Source organism: Anopheles funestus, chromosome 3RL, assembly GCF_943734845.2.
Source record: "Anopheles funestus chromosome 3RL, idAnoFuneDA-416_04, whole genome shotgun sequence".
Classification (NCBI taxonomy): Eukaryota; Metazoa; Arthropoda; class Insecta; order Diptera; family Culicidae; genus Anopheles; species Anopheles funestus.
Genome location: NC_064599.1, coordinates 20,622,901 through 20,641,772, shown reverse-complemented (window position 1 = coordinate 20,641,772; position 18,872 = coordinate 20,622,901). Strand labels below are relative to the sequence as shown.

Below are 18,872 nucleotides of genomic sequence, written 5' to 3'. Positions count from 1 at the left end.
GTTAGGATTGTTAAATCACCACCAAGGTGCAAAGGTTTGAATAACCGGCTTGTGAATACTTTTGTTTTGTCTTTCTTCCTTTTTTTTTGATGAACATGTTTGAATATAACTTTTGTTTATTTTTTTCTAATTGACTAATAGTGTGACAGTGTTGGCTTGATTGATGGTTTTTTTTTATCGAAATATCTCGAATGCTTTGAGCATGAGAAGATGATCGTTTGTTTGTTGCTACACCATACGGATAAATACATAGAAAGTAAAAAAAAACACAAAACGATGCTAATAAGTTGTTAATCAAATACTGTGCCAATCGTTTGTTCAATTGTGAGGACAATAAAAAAGAAACGACTACTAAAGGAAGAGTGGGACGGGGATCATCAAAACCCATTCCCAGCAAAGGGGAAAATGGAAAGATTGAAAACGGTCAGTAAAATTCGTTCATATACTGTAAAAGCATTTATTTGGTCCCTATCTCCTTGTTCCATCTTAATATTTTTGTTCCAAAAAAAAAACCTACAATATGAAATGTCAAAAAAAAACGTGTAAAAAGAGGAAGTAAAAAGTTCGAGTATGCAAACAAAACAAAATGTAATGTAAAACTAAAACGCACACAAGTGAATAGAGGTAAAACCGAGTGGTAAACAATTGTTGATCAACAAAACAAGATTGTTACGCAGGACAAGATAATCGCTTAAGTTGACAGAAGGGAGAAAAAAACAAGAAACAAATTTAAGGAACAGAATTTAAGAAAGTTTCACTCGCGAAAAGTCGCTCTTATTTTCCGTTTTTTCCTACAGCTGTTAACAAAAAAAGTGTTAGAACCTGAAAAAACGAAACAGAATTTAGAACAGTACATAGACATTACCAAATTTGCGTCAAATTTGTGTATAGGATTGTACAGAGAGACAGAGATACAGAGTTGTAAGAAACACATGCGTATAAAACGCAAAACAAACACACACACACTTTAATGAGCAGCATCCTACAGTGAGCGAGTGAGACGATAATGAAATAGAATAACTAAGATTTGTAAATCATGTGTCGCTTTTTGTTTTACTCCTGTTGTACGGATTCGTACGTGTAGTTTGTAATTATATTTCAGGTTCTTATTCTCTCTTCTTTTATGATACAGCAAGAGATAAACAAAACAGGTAAAATTTTACCGCGTTATTGCTTCAAATGCTTGTGAAGCTGGCGTAAATAAATGTATCATACACAACAACACAATTTACTAGGAAAAAGTTCATATTATACTAACATTACTTTTTTCTTTTCTTACAGGTATGTGGTACGGCAAACCTTGTGGACAAACGCACTGGAAATAATTCACAAAAATCAACACAAAAAAAAAACAATCTTCAACGAACGGTTGATTGAACAGTTGTAAACCCCACAGCGTAAAGGACAAAACGAAACCGAGCGGAGATAAAAGTTGAGTTTAATTTTGTACCCTTTTAAATGGAACCTCTGGAGCGATCATCACAATTTATGAAATCATCACAATATATTGGCTGAAATCTAATGTGTCTATATCATGTGTTCCAATTCGATGTACACCTGGTCGTCCTGTCTCTCTTTCAAAAAACCCTTCCTTGTCCACTGTGACTGTGTTTTTCCCCGTCCTGCTGTGTGTGTTTGTATGTTTTGTTGTGTAGTTTAAATTGTTTAAGTGTGCATATAAATAAAATAAATCAATCAAAAAGAGAAAAAAAACAATCCCAAACACACATTTTAATCGTTCATGCTTGATGCATCGGCTTTGGCAGCTGTTTAATTAAACAGCCCCAGCGCCATTCAGGTCGAAACGCGCCGGTATTAAATCGTATGTCTTTCATCTACCACGCCGCCATTGGGAGATAGTGTGTTGATAAGGAAATGTTTAAAAAAAATATGTATATTTCTTTCGTCCTTAATTTCGCTAGCATACGTTCCAGTCAGCACTGAATGAGGAAGGGGGGCAACCTATAGTTGTGAGTGAGTGAGTGAAATTGGGCAATCGATTTAGAAGAATCGCATTGAGGGGGTGTCTACAAATATTCCTTTTTGCTCAATTGCTCAACATGTTTTAAAGGACAGTTTTAATTTTCATTCTAAAGCATTTTCCAATTGCTTCGGTGTTTTGTTTGTTTTTTTTTATTTGTTTTGTTATAATCATTCCTTTTGTGCTGCGGATTTAAAACAGAAACTGGTTATTCTTTCGTTATCATATCTAAATTTACTGTGCCTGCCTGCGTGTGTGTTTGTTGTGTGTTTGATTTTTTTTTCTGCATATAGCGCATACGTTTATTTTATTTTTCCTTTTTTTTTCTTGTACATAAAACACCAATGTTGACTAACATGCCAAATGCAAGATGGAGATAACATTAATTGCAAATGATGATTGATTAAATTTCAACACAAATTTAAAATAAAAACCACACTACTAACGATCTATACATATAAATACAACAGAATGTTAATAGAATTGAATGACATTGAAAAAAAAACTTTCTTCCCCTGTTTTACGCCTGCAACTCTTAATGCATTCATTTTGTTTACGCTCTTTGTCTGTTTTTCTTTTGTTTTGGTTTCATTTTTACGTTCCTTTCAATTCAATCTATCTTTCGTTGATCATTGAAATTTTTGAAAAAGGATTATACAAACCCCTGTTCAGCTCCTCCAACCTTTCAACCGGAAAACCAACCCCCCCACTTTTCCCCCAACACCACCCCCACCCAGTACGCTGATTAATGGTTTGCTAATGGAAAGAATATTTCTTTTTATTTTCTCTTCCAAATTCTATCTTTTTTCTCTTCTCTCCCAATTTCCTGCTCTTTACGAAATTTTCCTATGTGAAATATAAATGTTTTTTTTTATGATTGTGAAACATAAAATCACACCAACCGACACACACTGTCTTCTTCCCTATTTTGGCCACCCATCTGGTGTGTGTCTGTGTGTTTGGATTACAAATTGCAGAGCTATGGAGTGATTATTACAACTTCGGTTCGCTGACGGACGATCTGTACGGCCGGAGTGATCCATCGCGACAGCTCAACCAGGCACGGTTGATGGCACGCAAAAATGGACAAAACTTTCCCTGCCTCAAGTGCGGCAAATGGTACTCGACGCGCAGCATCATGCTACGGCACATGAACCACGAGTGTGGCGTGGAGAAGAAGATCCAGTGCAAGTTCTGTTACAAAAAGTTTCGGCGCAAATGGAACCTCGAGCAGCACATCAAGCGGTTACACATGAGTGAAAAGCGCAAACATCATTTACACCACCAGCAGCAGCAGCAACAGCAACAGCAGCAGCAACAACAGCAGCAACAGCAGCAACAACAACAGGCCAGTCAACAGCAAGTGTCCAACAGGAATTGACAGGAGTCGTCGGTGACGGTGGTACGGGTTGGAGAGAATGAATCGGAGCAAAACAACACCAAGACAACGTTAATGCTTAGTGGCAACGGTTGGGAGCTGTAAAACTGTGTCCTAAACCCGCAGTACAACACTACCAACAGTGGTGGGATAGGCGAATACCCGATCGCCACCCGATCGTCGGACAAACCGTGGCGACGAACCTACGTTTACGCTCGTTTTCAGCGCGTTCACGCATCACGTTTTTGGGTGTATTTATGTTTGTTCGAATTGTTTTACGTAGTGTTTTTTTTTGTTTGTACTACAAAGTTCTATTTATTCTTCCTTCTCGTAAGGATTTTAGCAAATTTTTCATTTTTAATAATATTTTCCTCTTATTTATTTATACCTGTGTAAAGCAAGCGCGCGCCACACGAGTGTGTTGTTCGTGTGGATGGTTTAATTAAAAAACAAAAAACAAAAACAAAGCCATATGCTATGTTAAACATACAGTTTAAGTGAAACAAGATGAAATGATGAAAGTGGTGCTAACAACTTGAATATAAATCCACCAAAACGAATAAAAACACACTCAAAATGGCGCTTCCAGTTACGGAGCTTCCAAAAGAAAACAAAACGGTTAACCAGTCATTGAGTTAGTAGGTTTCTCCAGATAAGGATAAGATCATTATTTGCGAATCAGTTGCGCAAGTTTGCGCAAGTGGCTGCTGTTCTGCGGCCCCATGTCGTGTGTAGGTTTAGTCTATCTTATTTGTGCGTAAGTTTAACTTTTTATTTTTTAAATCTCTGCTGTTACGTACTTTAAAAAAAAAACAAACATTGCGTGTGAGTGTATGTGTCTGCTTTAGCGTTTAGTGTGCTATTTATCGTCACTAGGATGGTTAGGAGGTAAGGCGAAACATAACGAAAGAGGAACACGTGTGTAGCGTGAAGAAAAAAACAGCATAAAACGGCAAAAGTCAGCAAACGCCATGTTGCAACAACTTTGGCAGTACACTAAACAAAGTGTCCTTTTTTTGCATTAACAAAAAAAAGAAGAAGCAAAAAGAGAAAGGAAAATGTAAAGTATGCGTAACGGACCATACAACTAGATTTACTAACAAACGCAACATGATCCTCCATTGATGCTGCAATCTAACAATCAGCGGGAAACTAACCAAATCGAACAAAAAACTGATAAACAACAATTACAACCGAAAGCCAAAGAGTAACACCACATCTATTAACAAAATAATTAAAACACACGTTAACAAACCAAATGGCCAGGGAAACGTTTTTGTATGCGAAGCAAACATTTTGAAATTAAAAATAATCAAACACACACACAGACCATTACAACACACGTGCGCATCTAAGAGATGGCCGACGCACGAGAAGGGACAACTCGCCCCATGTTGCAAAACTAAAAACAAAGAAAGGAAAAAACACCGCGTGTTGTGTCATGATACAATAGTTTATATACATTGCTATTTATACACCTATACAAGTTTTATGGTCGTACAATGTAATAATATTTGTTTTTATATACACGTTAGGGGGGAATGTACATCACGATATGAAAACTTTGAGGCGCCCATGGTTAAGTGGGGGAAAAAAGGATGAAATTATTTAGGGTTTTTTTTCTTCTTCTCTCTTCATTATTATATTAAACAAAAAAAAACAGGTGCAACCATTTTGTCTGCACAGGGAGGAGGGAAATTGGAAACTGAGTGCCAAAAGAGCGGAAGACAAAAAAGGAAAACAAATTACAAACATAAAGTGTTGAATCGGAATGAATCTTTAAACCCGAATGGAGAGCATCTGAATCTCCATTGTGAAGATTCAAGAATCTTCATAGATTCGTAAATCTCTAAAGAATCATCAATCTCTAACGGTTCGGTGAAAGAATCTTCAAAGAGTCTGCTCATGACTCGAATCACTCTTCATATAAGATATGAATGACTCTTCTCAATAGATTCATTAAGCATTTTGTGAGCTTCGAATCAAGGATGTTTTAGTTTCTCATCAAATGATAAAAAACACAGGAACTGTGTGTAGTGTTCAGGATCAGATCACGAGCTAATTCTTAAAAAGGATTCAAATCAAAAGAGAAAGAGAAAAGTAATCGAAACATCTCACAAAAAAACCAAACGCACACACACACACAACAATAACCAACCAATGTGATCGGATGATAAAGTTTTGTAATGTTTTGTTAATCGTTTCTTTTATCACTGTTGAAAAGCAATTACACAACAAAAAACCCGGAACTGCCATACGTTAAAGCAAAGCGAATAGGTGTATAACCACAATATCTGTAATATGATGCCATAATGCAAAAGGGAAATGGTGAATATGAATACTCCGTGCGTGTGTACTATATTTTATATGTAAACTCTACCACATCAACCTGTGTGCCATGCGAATCAGAAACGGGCCGGAGACGGTGTTAACTGTGTGCCGTACTCTATTAGGTTCAATTCAGTTTTGAAAGTCCCTTCACACACACACAACAAACCATTCAATAGCGTAAGGATAAATTAAAATGAATCCTTTAAACATTGTTAAACATGTTCTACATTACAAATTCGACTGTGATGCAATGAAAATGCCCAAAAGTGCGTAACCCTCTACTACTACTACTAATACTACCACTGTTACAGAATTGATCATTAGTACACTCTAGCGATAATAGGGAAGCTTAGCGAGAATGTTATTTTTTTATTGTACAATTGGCCATTTTTACAAAACACACACACACAGAAAACTGAAAGTAATTTTTTTTGCATTTATGAAAAAACAACGTGGCCACTTAAATGCACATCTCGTGGTGTGTGAGCAAAATGTGCTCTTTAACGCCTTCAAGCATTTTACGTTTTCAAGACTCGTTTTCCACAAGCAGCTTACTATCACTCACCAGTTCCAATAATCATTAACAGTACAAAGCATCTTACATATATACTCAGTAAAATAGAAATCGATACAGGAAGCAAGTGGTTACGTCGGATCGGGCATTAAGTACTGTCGGAAGTGAAATCGCATGTCATCTTTGTTGAACTACTACACGATACTCAATGCATCCTTCAAAGGTTGCAAATACGTATTGCCGATGGAAGAAAAAAAGAGAATTAATTGTACGATTTTGAATATGGCAAAAAAAAGTTGGTAGGGAAAAATAGTTTTCAAAGCAAAATTGTGTGTGGTTTACATATATACAATATTACTCAGGAACCAATTGGGGGGAGGGATCAATTAAAAAAAAAAAACACACACACACACACAGGGGCTAAAAATGCAGCAAAACGAATGAAAATGATCTTTTATGAAAAGGCAAATTAACACACGCACACTTTACTATATGAATGTTCGTTCTTGGCAATCAAAATTTATCGGTATACATTTAAATATATATACATATACCTAAATTAACACATTTAACATTAAAAAAAATGCGAGATGGAATCGAATGAGTGAATGGGAACGTGAACGTGAACCAGCAGCACCGTAATTACGTTCACTAATGTTAGCGGATACTATTTATTTCCTTGTAATCCAGTGTCATTTATTTTGCTATTAACTGTTTCTACTATCTAAGCGTAATATAATGATGCATCTTTAGTTTATTTGTTTTTTTTTAATGTTTCGTTTTGTTTAGAAGTAATGCAATTACTAATGTTGCCAAAGTATAACACAAAGTCATAACTAATATATGGGTAGTACGAGGAGCAGTGAAAAAGAAAAAAGTGCGACAAAATGTGTATAATATGCACAAACAAACACACAAAACCGTATGACAACCGTTAAGGTATTTTTGTTTTAAAAATAGTAAACCGAAAAAGCCATCTCTTCGTTTTTTTTAAGTGCAAGTTTTCATTGCATAGTAACTCACCAAAAATAGGTAAACAATAAATGGACAGCAATGAGATGGAAAATAATATAAAGCTGTTTCACGGTATGTGCTGCTATTATATTATTATGTGTTACACCGTACTACAAAGCCGTACCACAAACTGATCTAGTTCATTAGTGGATAAATAGGGCAAGAGAGAGAGAGAGAGAGAAAGAGAGTCACACCTGACACTAGACAGTGCTACCCAACTCACAGGGAAAAAGAAGATATCGTTATTAACGATCGTATCGTTACAAGTTACAAGTTATTCGTGTGCCGTCTCCTGGTAGATGGTTTGATTGAGGTGACTGTTTATTTTTGTTTTGTTTGTTTGTTTAATGAAATAGAAAACAGTTTTCAAATGCAGAGATATACAAGTAACAGTACACATCACGCAACACTCACAACACAAACAGGTGCTTCTAATCGTTTAGTCTATATAACTGCTCGATACGATGTAACACATAACACAAGTACAAGTTGCAGTCTAACAAGAAACAATCAATCAACAACCTGTTTTACCAATGCTACCAAAGCCTAGTGGAGATGTTTTGGAAACAGTACTACTAATCAAGCTTTTAAACTTAAACAAAGAGCTAATAAACCAAATAAAAACAAAAAAACCATTACAAACCCAAGGGAGCGGATGGGGAGGGAAAAAACAATCGCAACAATCAGTTACAAAGGATGACTAAAAGTAAGCGAATTGCAGGAAGTTTGCAAACTGTATGTATAAATATCTAGTGTGATGATAAGGAAAGATCATCATTATTTTTTAAGAAGTGTACAGAAAACAAGAAACAGTAAAGCGAGCGAATGAAAGGAACGAAAGAAGATAAGTAAAAGCTTCATAAGCTAACACGAGCGTTAGACAAAGCAACACAAAGGCACAAACAAAATGGAGAATGTAAAGGGTTGCGCGTAAACTATTTAATAATCTGCTGAACGTTATTTCTTTTATCGAAATCGATTGTGCAGTTGTGAAAGTAAAAGGTGTAAACGTTACAAAGTAATGGAGGAAACTCTACAAAAAGCAGCTTTATGCTGTTGCACAGAAATAGAATACAGAACAGGTGGAGAAGAATATATCTAAAACAGGAAACGAATTTTTGGCAAAGCTAAAAAAACAATTGAACAAGTAATTGAAATCAAACTGGAAGTGTGTTTTTTAAACATTTTATAAGCTGTTTTTAAGAAAAGAGAAGCTATATCGAACCAATTGTCAGAGAAAAACATAAGAAAAAAAACACAGAAACATGAAAAAACGGTTTTTCAAAAGCAGATGAACAATTAAAATATAAATGTTTCCTAAATATAACACAAGTTCCATAGTATCAAAGTGTGGACGATAAGCAGCTATGGAAAGAGTAATTTCAGTAATGTTCAAAACACAAGAAAAAAGATTAACAAAAACCAAAAGAAAACAACAAGAAATGTTCACAGTTGCAACCGGAAGACTGTTTAGGCAGAGTTCAGTAAAAGCTGACACAGTAGAGGTAGGAAAAAAGTCCGTATATTTACAGCACAACTGAACAGCACATATGTAAGGAACCGACTAAGCGTTCCCACTACATATGACGATCTTCCAGCACAGCAGGGTGTATGTCTTTTTTATTTTGGATTGATATTATTAAACGGGAGAAAGGAATGCGGTGCGAAGTTATCGCATTAGAAGATGCACTCATCTGCAATACACGTGTTATGCGTACCAGTAAAGAATTAGACGAAGGAGGATGCAAATTTAATGATGAAGATAAGAAAAGAGGTGCGAGCGAGGTGTTTTTTTTTTGTATCACTTTTACTAATTCGAAATATGTTCGAAGGGGGATCCCCGGGTTTCGGGTTACGAAATTTTGTAATCAGCGTGTAAAAACAAAAAGAACAGAAAGCGATCATGAGGTGGTTTATATATTCTGTGTGCACAGGAAAAATGCAGAAACATTAACGAACAAAAATAAAACTCAACCAAGCCATGATGAGGATGCGTTTTAAGTTGGGAGAAAAGAACATATGTCCCATGTGAAAATATCACACGATTCCACCCAGGGTTGAGAAAAGACGAAAGATGTCCGAATGGCTGAATTTATTTATTGGAACTTGAAATTCTTTTCACGTTTCTCAGGATTCCTTAATGTATGATCGTAACCGATCTTCGACCAGCTTTGAACCTAAGAACCCAAATGCTAATGATAATCTCTCTAATTATTGTTGTTCCATATCTTATCATATTACGTTCCCCGAAGCTATTGGACGCAGGTCCTTCGATAATGGATATTATGTATGCCATTCCGGAAAAAAACTAAATATCCACAAACTTCTATCTTCCCAACCTTCTGACCTTGTGTTTCGTTTTCAAAGATAAAAAACTTATCGAAATTCCTTTAAGGAATATTTCTTTGCTGTCAACAATACCCAGATTTGCATCGTAATGGAAGCAAAACTTCAAAAACGGAAGTAATCGAAAATATAAACCAGTTTCTATTCAAATTTCTATTACATTTCTGGAAACATATTAAAAATAACTTTTGTATACGAAATAGTAATTACACATATTCTTCGTTGTGTAAGCTTTTTTGGCAAACAGTTTTTCTTGTTTCCCAGCCATGTTGCACAATTTTCCCTTGCTACATTGTAATGCATGCGATGAATGAAATGTAATTCCAAGAAAAGTTGTTGAAAACTCATTTGCACAGTTTTATTCATGGTTCAGTTAATGTCACACACGGTCACGATGCATACGGGAGTGAGTAAATTCGATTTTACCAAACAAACTGAAATAATGCGGTACAACTTGTCATGGACAGGTTACAACCCGAAATGAAAACACAAAAAAGTTAATTAATACCACCGAACCAAGCGGAATGTGTTAAAACTTTTCAGTTTTTGTATCACAGGTGTGGAAATACTAGAATCCGAAATTTGGATAATTTGTTTTGCGACCAATACTAAATCAAATTGTTATTAGAAGTTTTTCCTATGAAATTGTTAAACAATTTCAGATTTCGGAAATGAAATATTTCATACTTAAAATTGGAAGACTGAAGAACATATGAGTTCTTCGCATGAATGTGCCGTAAGGTACGTAACGATGGTTTCTCTTATCCTTATCTACGATTTAAAGATCCTCATTTCTTCACTGATAATATTGATCAAACTAAAAAGCTAATCTTCGCAATGCGTGGCGTCGTAGACACACCTTATTTACTATTAGGATTAGACATTCATTAACGTAAATGCGTCTGTCTGTAAAGAGGATCAATAGGTCATTGCTTCATAGAGGCAAAAAGGCATGATAAAGCTTTTGAGCCTTCATGGCAGTAATAAACGAATGAATATTTTTCTTTCCTGTAAGCGTACTCGTATACGGAAACGAATTCGTGTCAGTAAACCAGAGCTTGGTTCGTCGTAAGAAATGAATAAGTATGTTAATAATATTCGATTGGTCTCAGTAAAACTGGAATGACTAAAGGGGGGAGAGCATTTGGAGCTTATGTAAATGAAGGAATCCTAATTGTACCCTTACCAGACCGCAACATTAATCACAATTTCAGGAAAATTATTCCTTCTTCTGGTGGACCCCTTTTTGGATTATGTTACCGTTAGAGGAGCATACACAAATGTATGAAACTGTTGTGAATTGAAATTTATTACCCAAAAATATAGTGAATTCCAACGTAGTTTACCTGTGTCTATACCTTTACCATTTACTTTTAATGTTTGTCTGTTTTGAGTCTACGAGTGTCATCATGCGTAGTAAGACAGCAAATATTCCTGTCAAGTCCAACATTTGTGTTTATTCGTTTCAGCTTGGTACAAGAATGATCACATTAAAATCAATTTAAATACTTTCATAATTTGTGGTGACGTGTATATAACATTAGAGGTAGCTTTGAATGGCTTCGAGCCATGCTTTATAGACATTAAATTCAAGCGTGTTGTATGTTAAGGCTGCTGACGTTTGTGCAAGTTTCGCGAGTGTTAATATTTGGTCTAAGTTTGAAGTTAATTCTGGCGATTTTCGATTTACACTTTAACCGTTTTACCCATAAACAAAACTGTTCCTTGTGAATCACGCAACGCGTACAGGAAGGGATGATCTGCCGCAAATGTTATGGACATGGGTATTATCATCGAGCAGGTCATTATGAGCATAGCTGTATGAATGATAAAAATAAACACAAAGCGTGTTTTTTTTTGGTTAAATTAGTTGAGTACATTACGTTTTGAAATTGATTTAATTTTAGCGCATATTGTTTTATAAGTTAATTTCACAAAAAAGTAGTCCCACTCTTTGCGTGTACTTGCTCGCTGCAGTTAGAACATTGCTTCTCAAAATTGACTTCCGCAACTTATATACAAACTATTTTATAACATTTTACATGCTTTTCCAATGAAAAAGACACTCTTTTCCGGCGACATTAGCGCGTAAATAAATGGATGATCGGCTACAAATTTCACTGGTTCGGAGATGATCATACAGAAAGTCGCCATAATCATGCCTAAAAGGAAATACAAAATTTGGAAATAATGATCTCATCGTTCGGCAAAGGTGAGGCTCATTTGGAAAAAAATGGCTAAAGTATACATGCACTAATGTAAAGCGAAAAGTAACAAAGCAAAAACACACAGATAGACATTAGCATCATTAAGCAGAAGTTTTTAGTGTTCTATTGCTTGTTCCCCAAAGAAAACATCTTTTATTAACTTTAGGCATCTTCATGCTCAGGAAAAATCCATTGCTGATGTTTAAATTGTTGAATGTTAGAAGACATACGCCCATATATTTCTCTTTAAGCATATCAGCATACCCATTTTTTGGAAGGCATGGTGATATGACTTCATTCAGAGGGTCTAGAATTATCTACGTCCGCATTCCATATTATGGGCGGCATTTTTTTTGTTTGATCCCTATAATATCTTTTCTATAAAAAAGCAAATGACCTTGTATCTCGATTGTACTGAGAAGTTGGAGTGATCCACTCCAGCAATCTTTGGAGTCGATTCTGGACGAATTGCAGTTCATATATTTCAACGATACTACTTATGGGGATTTGATTTTATGAAAAGAAGACAATTCCTGCTTATAGCAAATCGACAGATACATTGGAGCATTTCCTAGACATTAGGAACAATTTGCAATCGGTGAGATTCGGCACTGAGGTCGATTCCCGAAATACCTCAAAATCGAAGTTGCATATCTTGAAGTTCTTATATCGAAATTTCTTCTCCGATCAATACCCAAAGGAACTATTGCTTCTCTCTGGGTTCTTTTGCAAAAGAAAAGCAGGTCATACATAACAGCAACAGGCATAGGCACTCGCTTACACAAGAGGACTGTGAATATACTGCTGTGGGTAATAACATCAAAGAAAGCTAGAAATTGTATGCCACAAGACTTCTCTTCAGGTTACGTTATAGTTCGACAAAAGAAGAAGAAATAGATTGTTATTATTTCGCCACAAACGAATACTATCGAAATTCTATCAGCAAATTAATGAACTGTCGGCTGATAAAACAACGCTTATCTCACTGTTTGATTCATACATTATAATTACGTGTGACGCATTTGGAATGTGTATGTGAAGCATCGACGATAACAAATGTGTCACAGCGCTGATAATGCTTAAACCATCTGTTTTGCCAGACAGACAATGATTTTGTGTTGAAATCAAATCACCTTGTGAGTGTAAAACACGCGATCTACCTCGGAACTGAATATTGGTTGCATACAAAGCAGCAAATCAGCTAAAAATAAAATGCTCGATCAGGTTTAGGATGGTACCTAGAGGGGTAAAATGATCTGAGAAACCATTAAACAAAAACCAGCACAACAGCGCGAGAGTTATTTGTTTACTCAAATGCCAATTAAGCTGTAAGTGATGTGTTGCACCGCCCTCAGAAACTCGTTATGGGTTTTTTTTTCGTTTTCCATTTAGGTGAATGAGATCATTCTGTTTGATTTTAATATCAAAAGTGTAGTTCCATATTTAGGTTAACCAGATTCAAAAAGGTGATGTTCTCCATCTTCTATCGTGTTAATTTTTCCGAACATGGTAGACAACAAATGCACTGACCAATAAGTTTGCACACGGCAAAGCTAGTATCATCAGCAAACAAACGACTTATCGAAGCCCGAAGCATTAGTCAACCGAGATTAAGCGTTCGTGTGTGGATTAAAGAAAAAGCATCCGTTCCCCGTGCAGGTTGCATTGTTGTGCAATGTGTTCGTCACCAATTGTGGCAGTGCGCGACCATCACTCACATGTAAACTGGGTTTATAGGAAATCCACCGAATCAGGGCCGTAAAAAAATCAGATCGATAAGTACCAGGCGCTTAACAACGCTTCCGTTTCTGGGAGGGGAAGGATTATATATTTATGGGCCAGGCAACACATAATGTCTGCAAAGTCACCCGTCGGAATGACGGGTACATAACAACAAAGTGAACTCCCAACCCCAATTTGCAAATACACGAGAAGCTTCAGATTTAAAAATGGGGTTTTACACACTTGTATGTTTTCATTTATTTGAGATAAAATTTCGATTAATACTAACTGTGTGTATCACGTGTGCTGTGCAGTCGTACAGTCTATCGAAACAAAAGAAGCGTACAATCGCTAACCGTCTCTAGGCATCAACCTTCGCGACGCGTCCCACAAAGTAGATCATCTGCTGATGTCTCAAGAAGTAAACGAACGGATGATCAACCGTGAAGTAAGGATGCATCGGCATGCAGCGCATCATCATGATCATACCTATGTCCGGCGATGTGGGGGAGAGATGAAAAAAAAAACGGAAAACGATCAGAAAGACGAACTTTTGTAGTTGGATTGGGAACCGAATGCCACAGCGGATTAGTACGGGACGGGAGGACGGAAAATACGAAAGTGTTATTTCAGCAACGAACAAGCAACTGGTTGTTAATTAACCATTACATTACTGTGCAGAAATGCATTCGGCAAGGGGTGCAGATAAAACAGCCAACCCAATATAACAAATGGCGCATATAGTGCCTTCTCTTACAAAAAAAATAATCGAGCCCTAGGGTTGCAGCTGGTTGTAGATAACGAATGGACGCGGTGACACGATTTACAATTCATCGTGGCGATCTACTCGCGTGACGTGGTCAGATGGATCGGGTTTCATAAAACGGCCGATAAAAGCTGCCTGGCGTGGACTGCCCATCAGCAGCACATACAAGTACGGATGGTCTAGGCGTACTTTGAGCCGATTTATGAGGGCTCGCTTGACGCGTACTACGGCCACTACAAAAAGAAAGGAACACCGAAAGAATGATAGAGGAGCGAGATGGCTGGAGGACGCATGCGATGGGTGTAGCAACCGTACGGGGGGTTTTAAGTGACAAAGATAAAGCGAAATGCTTACCTGTGGCTGCAGCTGCTTCCGTGCCTTCCTCGTTTACCTCGATGAACGCTTTGTGGACGACTTTGGACACTTTGAGCGGTTCGTTCTGTTCCAACAAGTCGGGAAATTCGGCCGAATCAGTAAACATTCTGCCCATACCGAGCTGTAGTATAGGAAAAGGAATAGAAATCATGTAAAAAAATTGGTTTTGAAGCGTTTTCAATAACTTTTCTCACTTACCGCCTTTAGATCCTCGTTTAGATCGCGTGAAAATTCAATCTTAAATTTGGGCAGAAAAACTTCCACTTCCTGCTTGTGCATTTGGGTGGTCAGTTCGGCCAGATTAAGGGTGGGCAGCTTTTCTTCCAGCGCGGCCAGCCCCATACGTCCGTTCGGCAGCAGTATCAGCATGGTCATGTCGCTGCCACCGTACGTTAGTTCCAGCGCGGAAAAGCCATGCTGTTCGAAGTTGTTGTATGCGAAATGTTTCTTAATGTTCATCATCGGCACGTTGCGCGACTCTTTATCGTTCAACCAAAACGGCATCGGACGCGTCAGGCTCGGATCGAACTGGTACGTCCACGTACCCTTGAAATGGACCGCATTGACCAGCACCATCCGTGACAGCTCGTCCAATGCATCCGGCGAAATGAGATCCTTTATCTTGTTGTTCGTTTTGCCCTCCACCCAACCGTTTATCTTTTTGGCGGCAGCTGCACTCTCCGCAAAGTTGACCGCTTCCGCCTCCGACTGGAAGCTGTCCGTGGCGATTGCATTGAACGTGCTCTTGACGGCATAGTTTTGCATCACGTAAATTTTGTTCGCCACATTCACCGTACTGTCGGTAGCGAGCCGTGCCATCAGGCGACGATAATTGTCGGCCACTGTTTGCTTTTCCTTCGGCGTGCCGAACTCCAGCACGGAATACATCTCTTCCTCGGTAAGGCCCGATGCGCCCATCGCGGCAAGTGAAAGGCACGCACTGATCGAGAACGGTGAAATGACCACATTTTCTCCGGCATTTTGTGCACTTATTTTCTGTAAAACAGTAACCAAAAAGTTCCTTCACACACTGCACCAAAACGTTTGGAAGAACGGGTCCACACGAAACGGAATGTGACTCACCTGGTACAGCTTGGTGGCAAAGCTGTTCGACTGTCCGACAAACTGCGCATCGAGATTGTTGCTATCGGCCATGGTGTGTAACAATTGGTTGTTTTCTTCCGGTTGATTAGTGAACTGTGCTTGAATCGATTGCGTACTGGCTAGCAATAGTAGTAACAACACAGTCCGGGCTTGGAGTGGCGATCTAAATCGTCGTGAACCGTACACTGCGAGCGGGTTGAAGGTTATTTTGGGACTGGAATTGAATGCTGCTCAACATACGCGCTATATACTATGGTGGGAGTTGGCGTGTGCATGTAGATGCACACTCACTTACTTGCGTACGATGACTCATCGGTCCGATGGTTGAGTTGGTGATATCGAATTTTGGTATGCCGGTGGTTTTGTGATTGGCCCGGCAAATTTGGCAGCTTTTTTTAGGACGCGTATACGAATGACACCAATACTGCTACACAGGAGTTATGCTTATGTAGAATATGTTGAAAACGAAAAGAAGAACGGATGATGTTAAAAGCAAACGCACACCAAAAGCTGTGTAAAGCCGAATGGCGCGATAAGCGGCACAGCATATGAACGGGCGCTGTGTTCGTTTGTTTGTTTGTTGTTTATGCTGCGATGTGACGTCTTATGTTGTACCATGGGGACTTTCGTTTATAGCGGTGGTTCCAAAATTGCACAATTTTGCACAATGGTCGTTCACCGAGCAGTTTTCCAAAAATCACATTTAGTAGAAATGAATAAATACTAAGTATATTTTAGAAATTAATCTATTTAAAAACATTTAAAATTTCACTTGCGTCATGCACAATGTCGAAATGTAAATAGTTCTTTATGGCAAACGGGAAAGATACAAAAAGATCTTGAGCATGTTACTACAAAAGTAAAATGTTACTACATTAGTAAATAGCAGTTGATCTTCGAAGGTTGCATCCATCTCATAAAAAGAATTTAGTTCGAGATGTTAACAGATATCGCATGTTGCCATGTGCAACGTTGATAGTTCCCTTCGGTGTTCCACAATTGGATATCAAATCATTCCAAATATTGAACGAACAATTGATGCAACTGAGAGGACTTATGTATGTAGGTATACGTGAATCCTCGATTGAGAATTAAAAAATAATATTGTTATTCAAAGATTACCATGGATTTTCACACATTTTCAATGGATTTCTTCAAGCCATTTCCACATTTAGAAAGTACCTTTGATGGAAGGTAACTTCACGCCTGTTAAAGTTTATTTACTAAAAAGCTCGAATCTAAGTTGGATGCTTTCCGCAATCTTCGCTTATGTTGGCCTCTTCCTTTGAGGGAAATTTGGGATGCGGCTCGTCCAATAGATTCTATTGAAAACGTCCTGCTAACAGTGTGATCGATATTTCTGTTGAAGCTCCTCGAAAATAATGCTAAGGCTCACACATTGAGTCCTTTACATCCATCTCTTTGGGTCTGGCCTTAAAGTATCTAGATCTTAGGCTGTCTACACATGAATCCGCGGACGCCGCGGTCCGCGGAAAACACGTATAACTTGTATACCAGTTGGGTCCGCTCGGCTGTCAAATTCCGCGGTGGGCTGTCAAACCTACCGCGGCGCCTGCTGTTCCGCAGATTTGTTGATGTTCAACAAAACTGTGTTTCCGCGGTGCCGCGGTAGGTTTGACAGCCCACCGCGGAATTTGACAGCCAAGCGGACCCAACTGGTATACAAGTTATACGTGTTTTCCGCGGACCGCGGCGTCCGCGGATTCATGTGTAGACAGCCTTACGTATTTGGTATCATCTAGTACAATGTCAGCTTTCAAGCCATCGTTTTGAAACGATGCTTTTACTTATTGCGAGGGTTTTTCTAATCGGCCGGTGTATTTGACCTGCTTTTTTCATGACTACAATTTTATCTTTTTTTTTACAAAAAAGGTGAACCTATTAACACCTGCAAACCACCTGTAAACCTATTAAACATTCGAAAATTAAGTGTATTTTAATATAAAATTTAACAACAATTTTTCAAAATAAAAATCGTCACGAATTTGATGGCTTGGTTATGTGTCAAGAAAGCTATAGGACGATTAATTCCGTATTTGTTTTATATTTTTTTGATTTGTATAATGTGTTTGAAATTTTTTTGAATCTTTGCACTTCAATCATGTACAAATATATATATTTTCTACACACATTGATGAAAGTAGATACATGTATCCCTATGTGAGAAACGCTAGCAGGACATGTGTCGCCCAATACCAAAAAAATGAAAACGAGCGAAAAGAAAAGTTTTGGGAAAAGTTTTAATTTACGTTACAGGAAATATAGGCAAGGGCCAGAATAGAGTCGCCGCTATCAAAACAAGCGCAGTTTTTGCAGTTTCTTAACGAGACCGTACCTTTTCTTGTCTGCTCCACTTATCACAAGGAAGTAGGGATGAATCTTTCGGTTTCGCTCTGTATATCGCTTATAACAATGTACGTACGTACGAAAGAATGTTGTAAATTTAGCAAAGCGAACTTTTGCAGCCTAATTGCCAGCAATTGATGTACCTATCTACACTGCTTTGCGTTTGTGTCTCATAGCCAACAGCATCAATAGACGTTACTTTTGTTATTGCTGTTGGTGGAATCAGCTAGAGCGCATGGTCTGGTGCGGTTGTCACGGTAACGTGGCGATTTTCCACCGTATCTCCCCGTGGAAGAATAACGAGCAAAAACAATACCGCCGAATGTTAAACCGGCCGAGGCACCAGTGAGGGCAGGGGGGCCGGATCACATTCAAAGGATGTTTGCAAAAGATCTTTCCGATTCGCGCAAAAACAAAGACGAACCACGGGTCTGGATTGTTTAGATCATCTGGTAAGAAGTGAGATAAAATTAAATGTTACCCATGGAGTGTAGAAAGCGAAGACATCATCCGAGGGAACGAGCGTGCCGCGATGCGGCTTGAAGCGATTTTCTGTCAAAATTTTGTTTGTATCTTCGTTCGCGTACATCCGGGGGTTGGTTTGTTAAAACCAAACAAAAGGAGTTGGGAATTGGCTTCCCGTTTTGCGCGTGTGGACCAAGATTTTTGGCTATTCCATCCCCATCTACACGCACGCTTATACGTGTGTATCGTTAGCGTTGATGTGATGGAAATGAAACTCAACCAAGGGAAACGGCGTGCGAACG

The 18,872-nt window shown here is 38.1% G+C and overlaps 1 protein-coding gene across 7 annotated transcripts; it reads right to left on the bottom strand.

Annotated features, from left to right (window-relative positions):
* Nucleotides 1-11,001: 11,001 nt before the first annotated feature.
* Nucleotides 11,002-16,292, bottom strand: LOC125772243 (serine protease inhibitor 42Dd-like). 7 transcript variants are annotated; one of them, XR_007419453.1, is made up of 6 exons: nt 16,034-16,290; nt 15,718-15,923; nt 14,833-15,630; nt 14,614-14,755; nt 13,783-13,982; nt 11,257-11,381 (listed from the first exon to the last, which is right to left on the bottom strand). XR_007419453.1 is itself a non-coding variant. In XM_049443722.1 (5 exons), coding segments are annotated over exons 1-5 (1,278 nt in total). In that variant the 5' UTR covers nt 16,035-16,291; the 3' UTR covers nt 11,002-11,250. The 7 variants fall into 7 exon arrangements, 5 of the variants coding, with proteins under 5 accessions (XP_049299679.1, XP_049299678.1, XP_049299680.1 ...); XR_007419452.1 differs by lacking the exon at nt 11,257-11,381 and adding an exon at nt 11,604-11,726; XM_049443722.1 differs by lacking the exon at nt 13,783-13,982 and having other exon boundaries at nt 11,002-11,381; nt 16,034-16,291.
* Nucleotides 16,293-18,872: the final 2,580 nt, after the last annotated feature.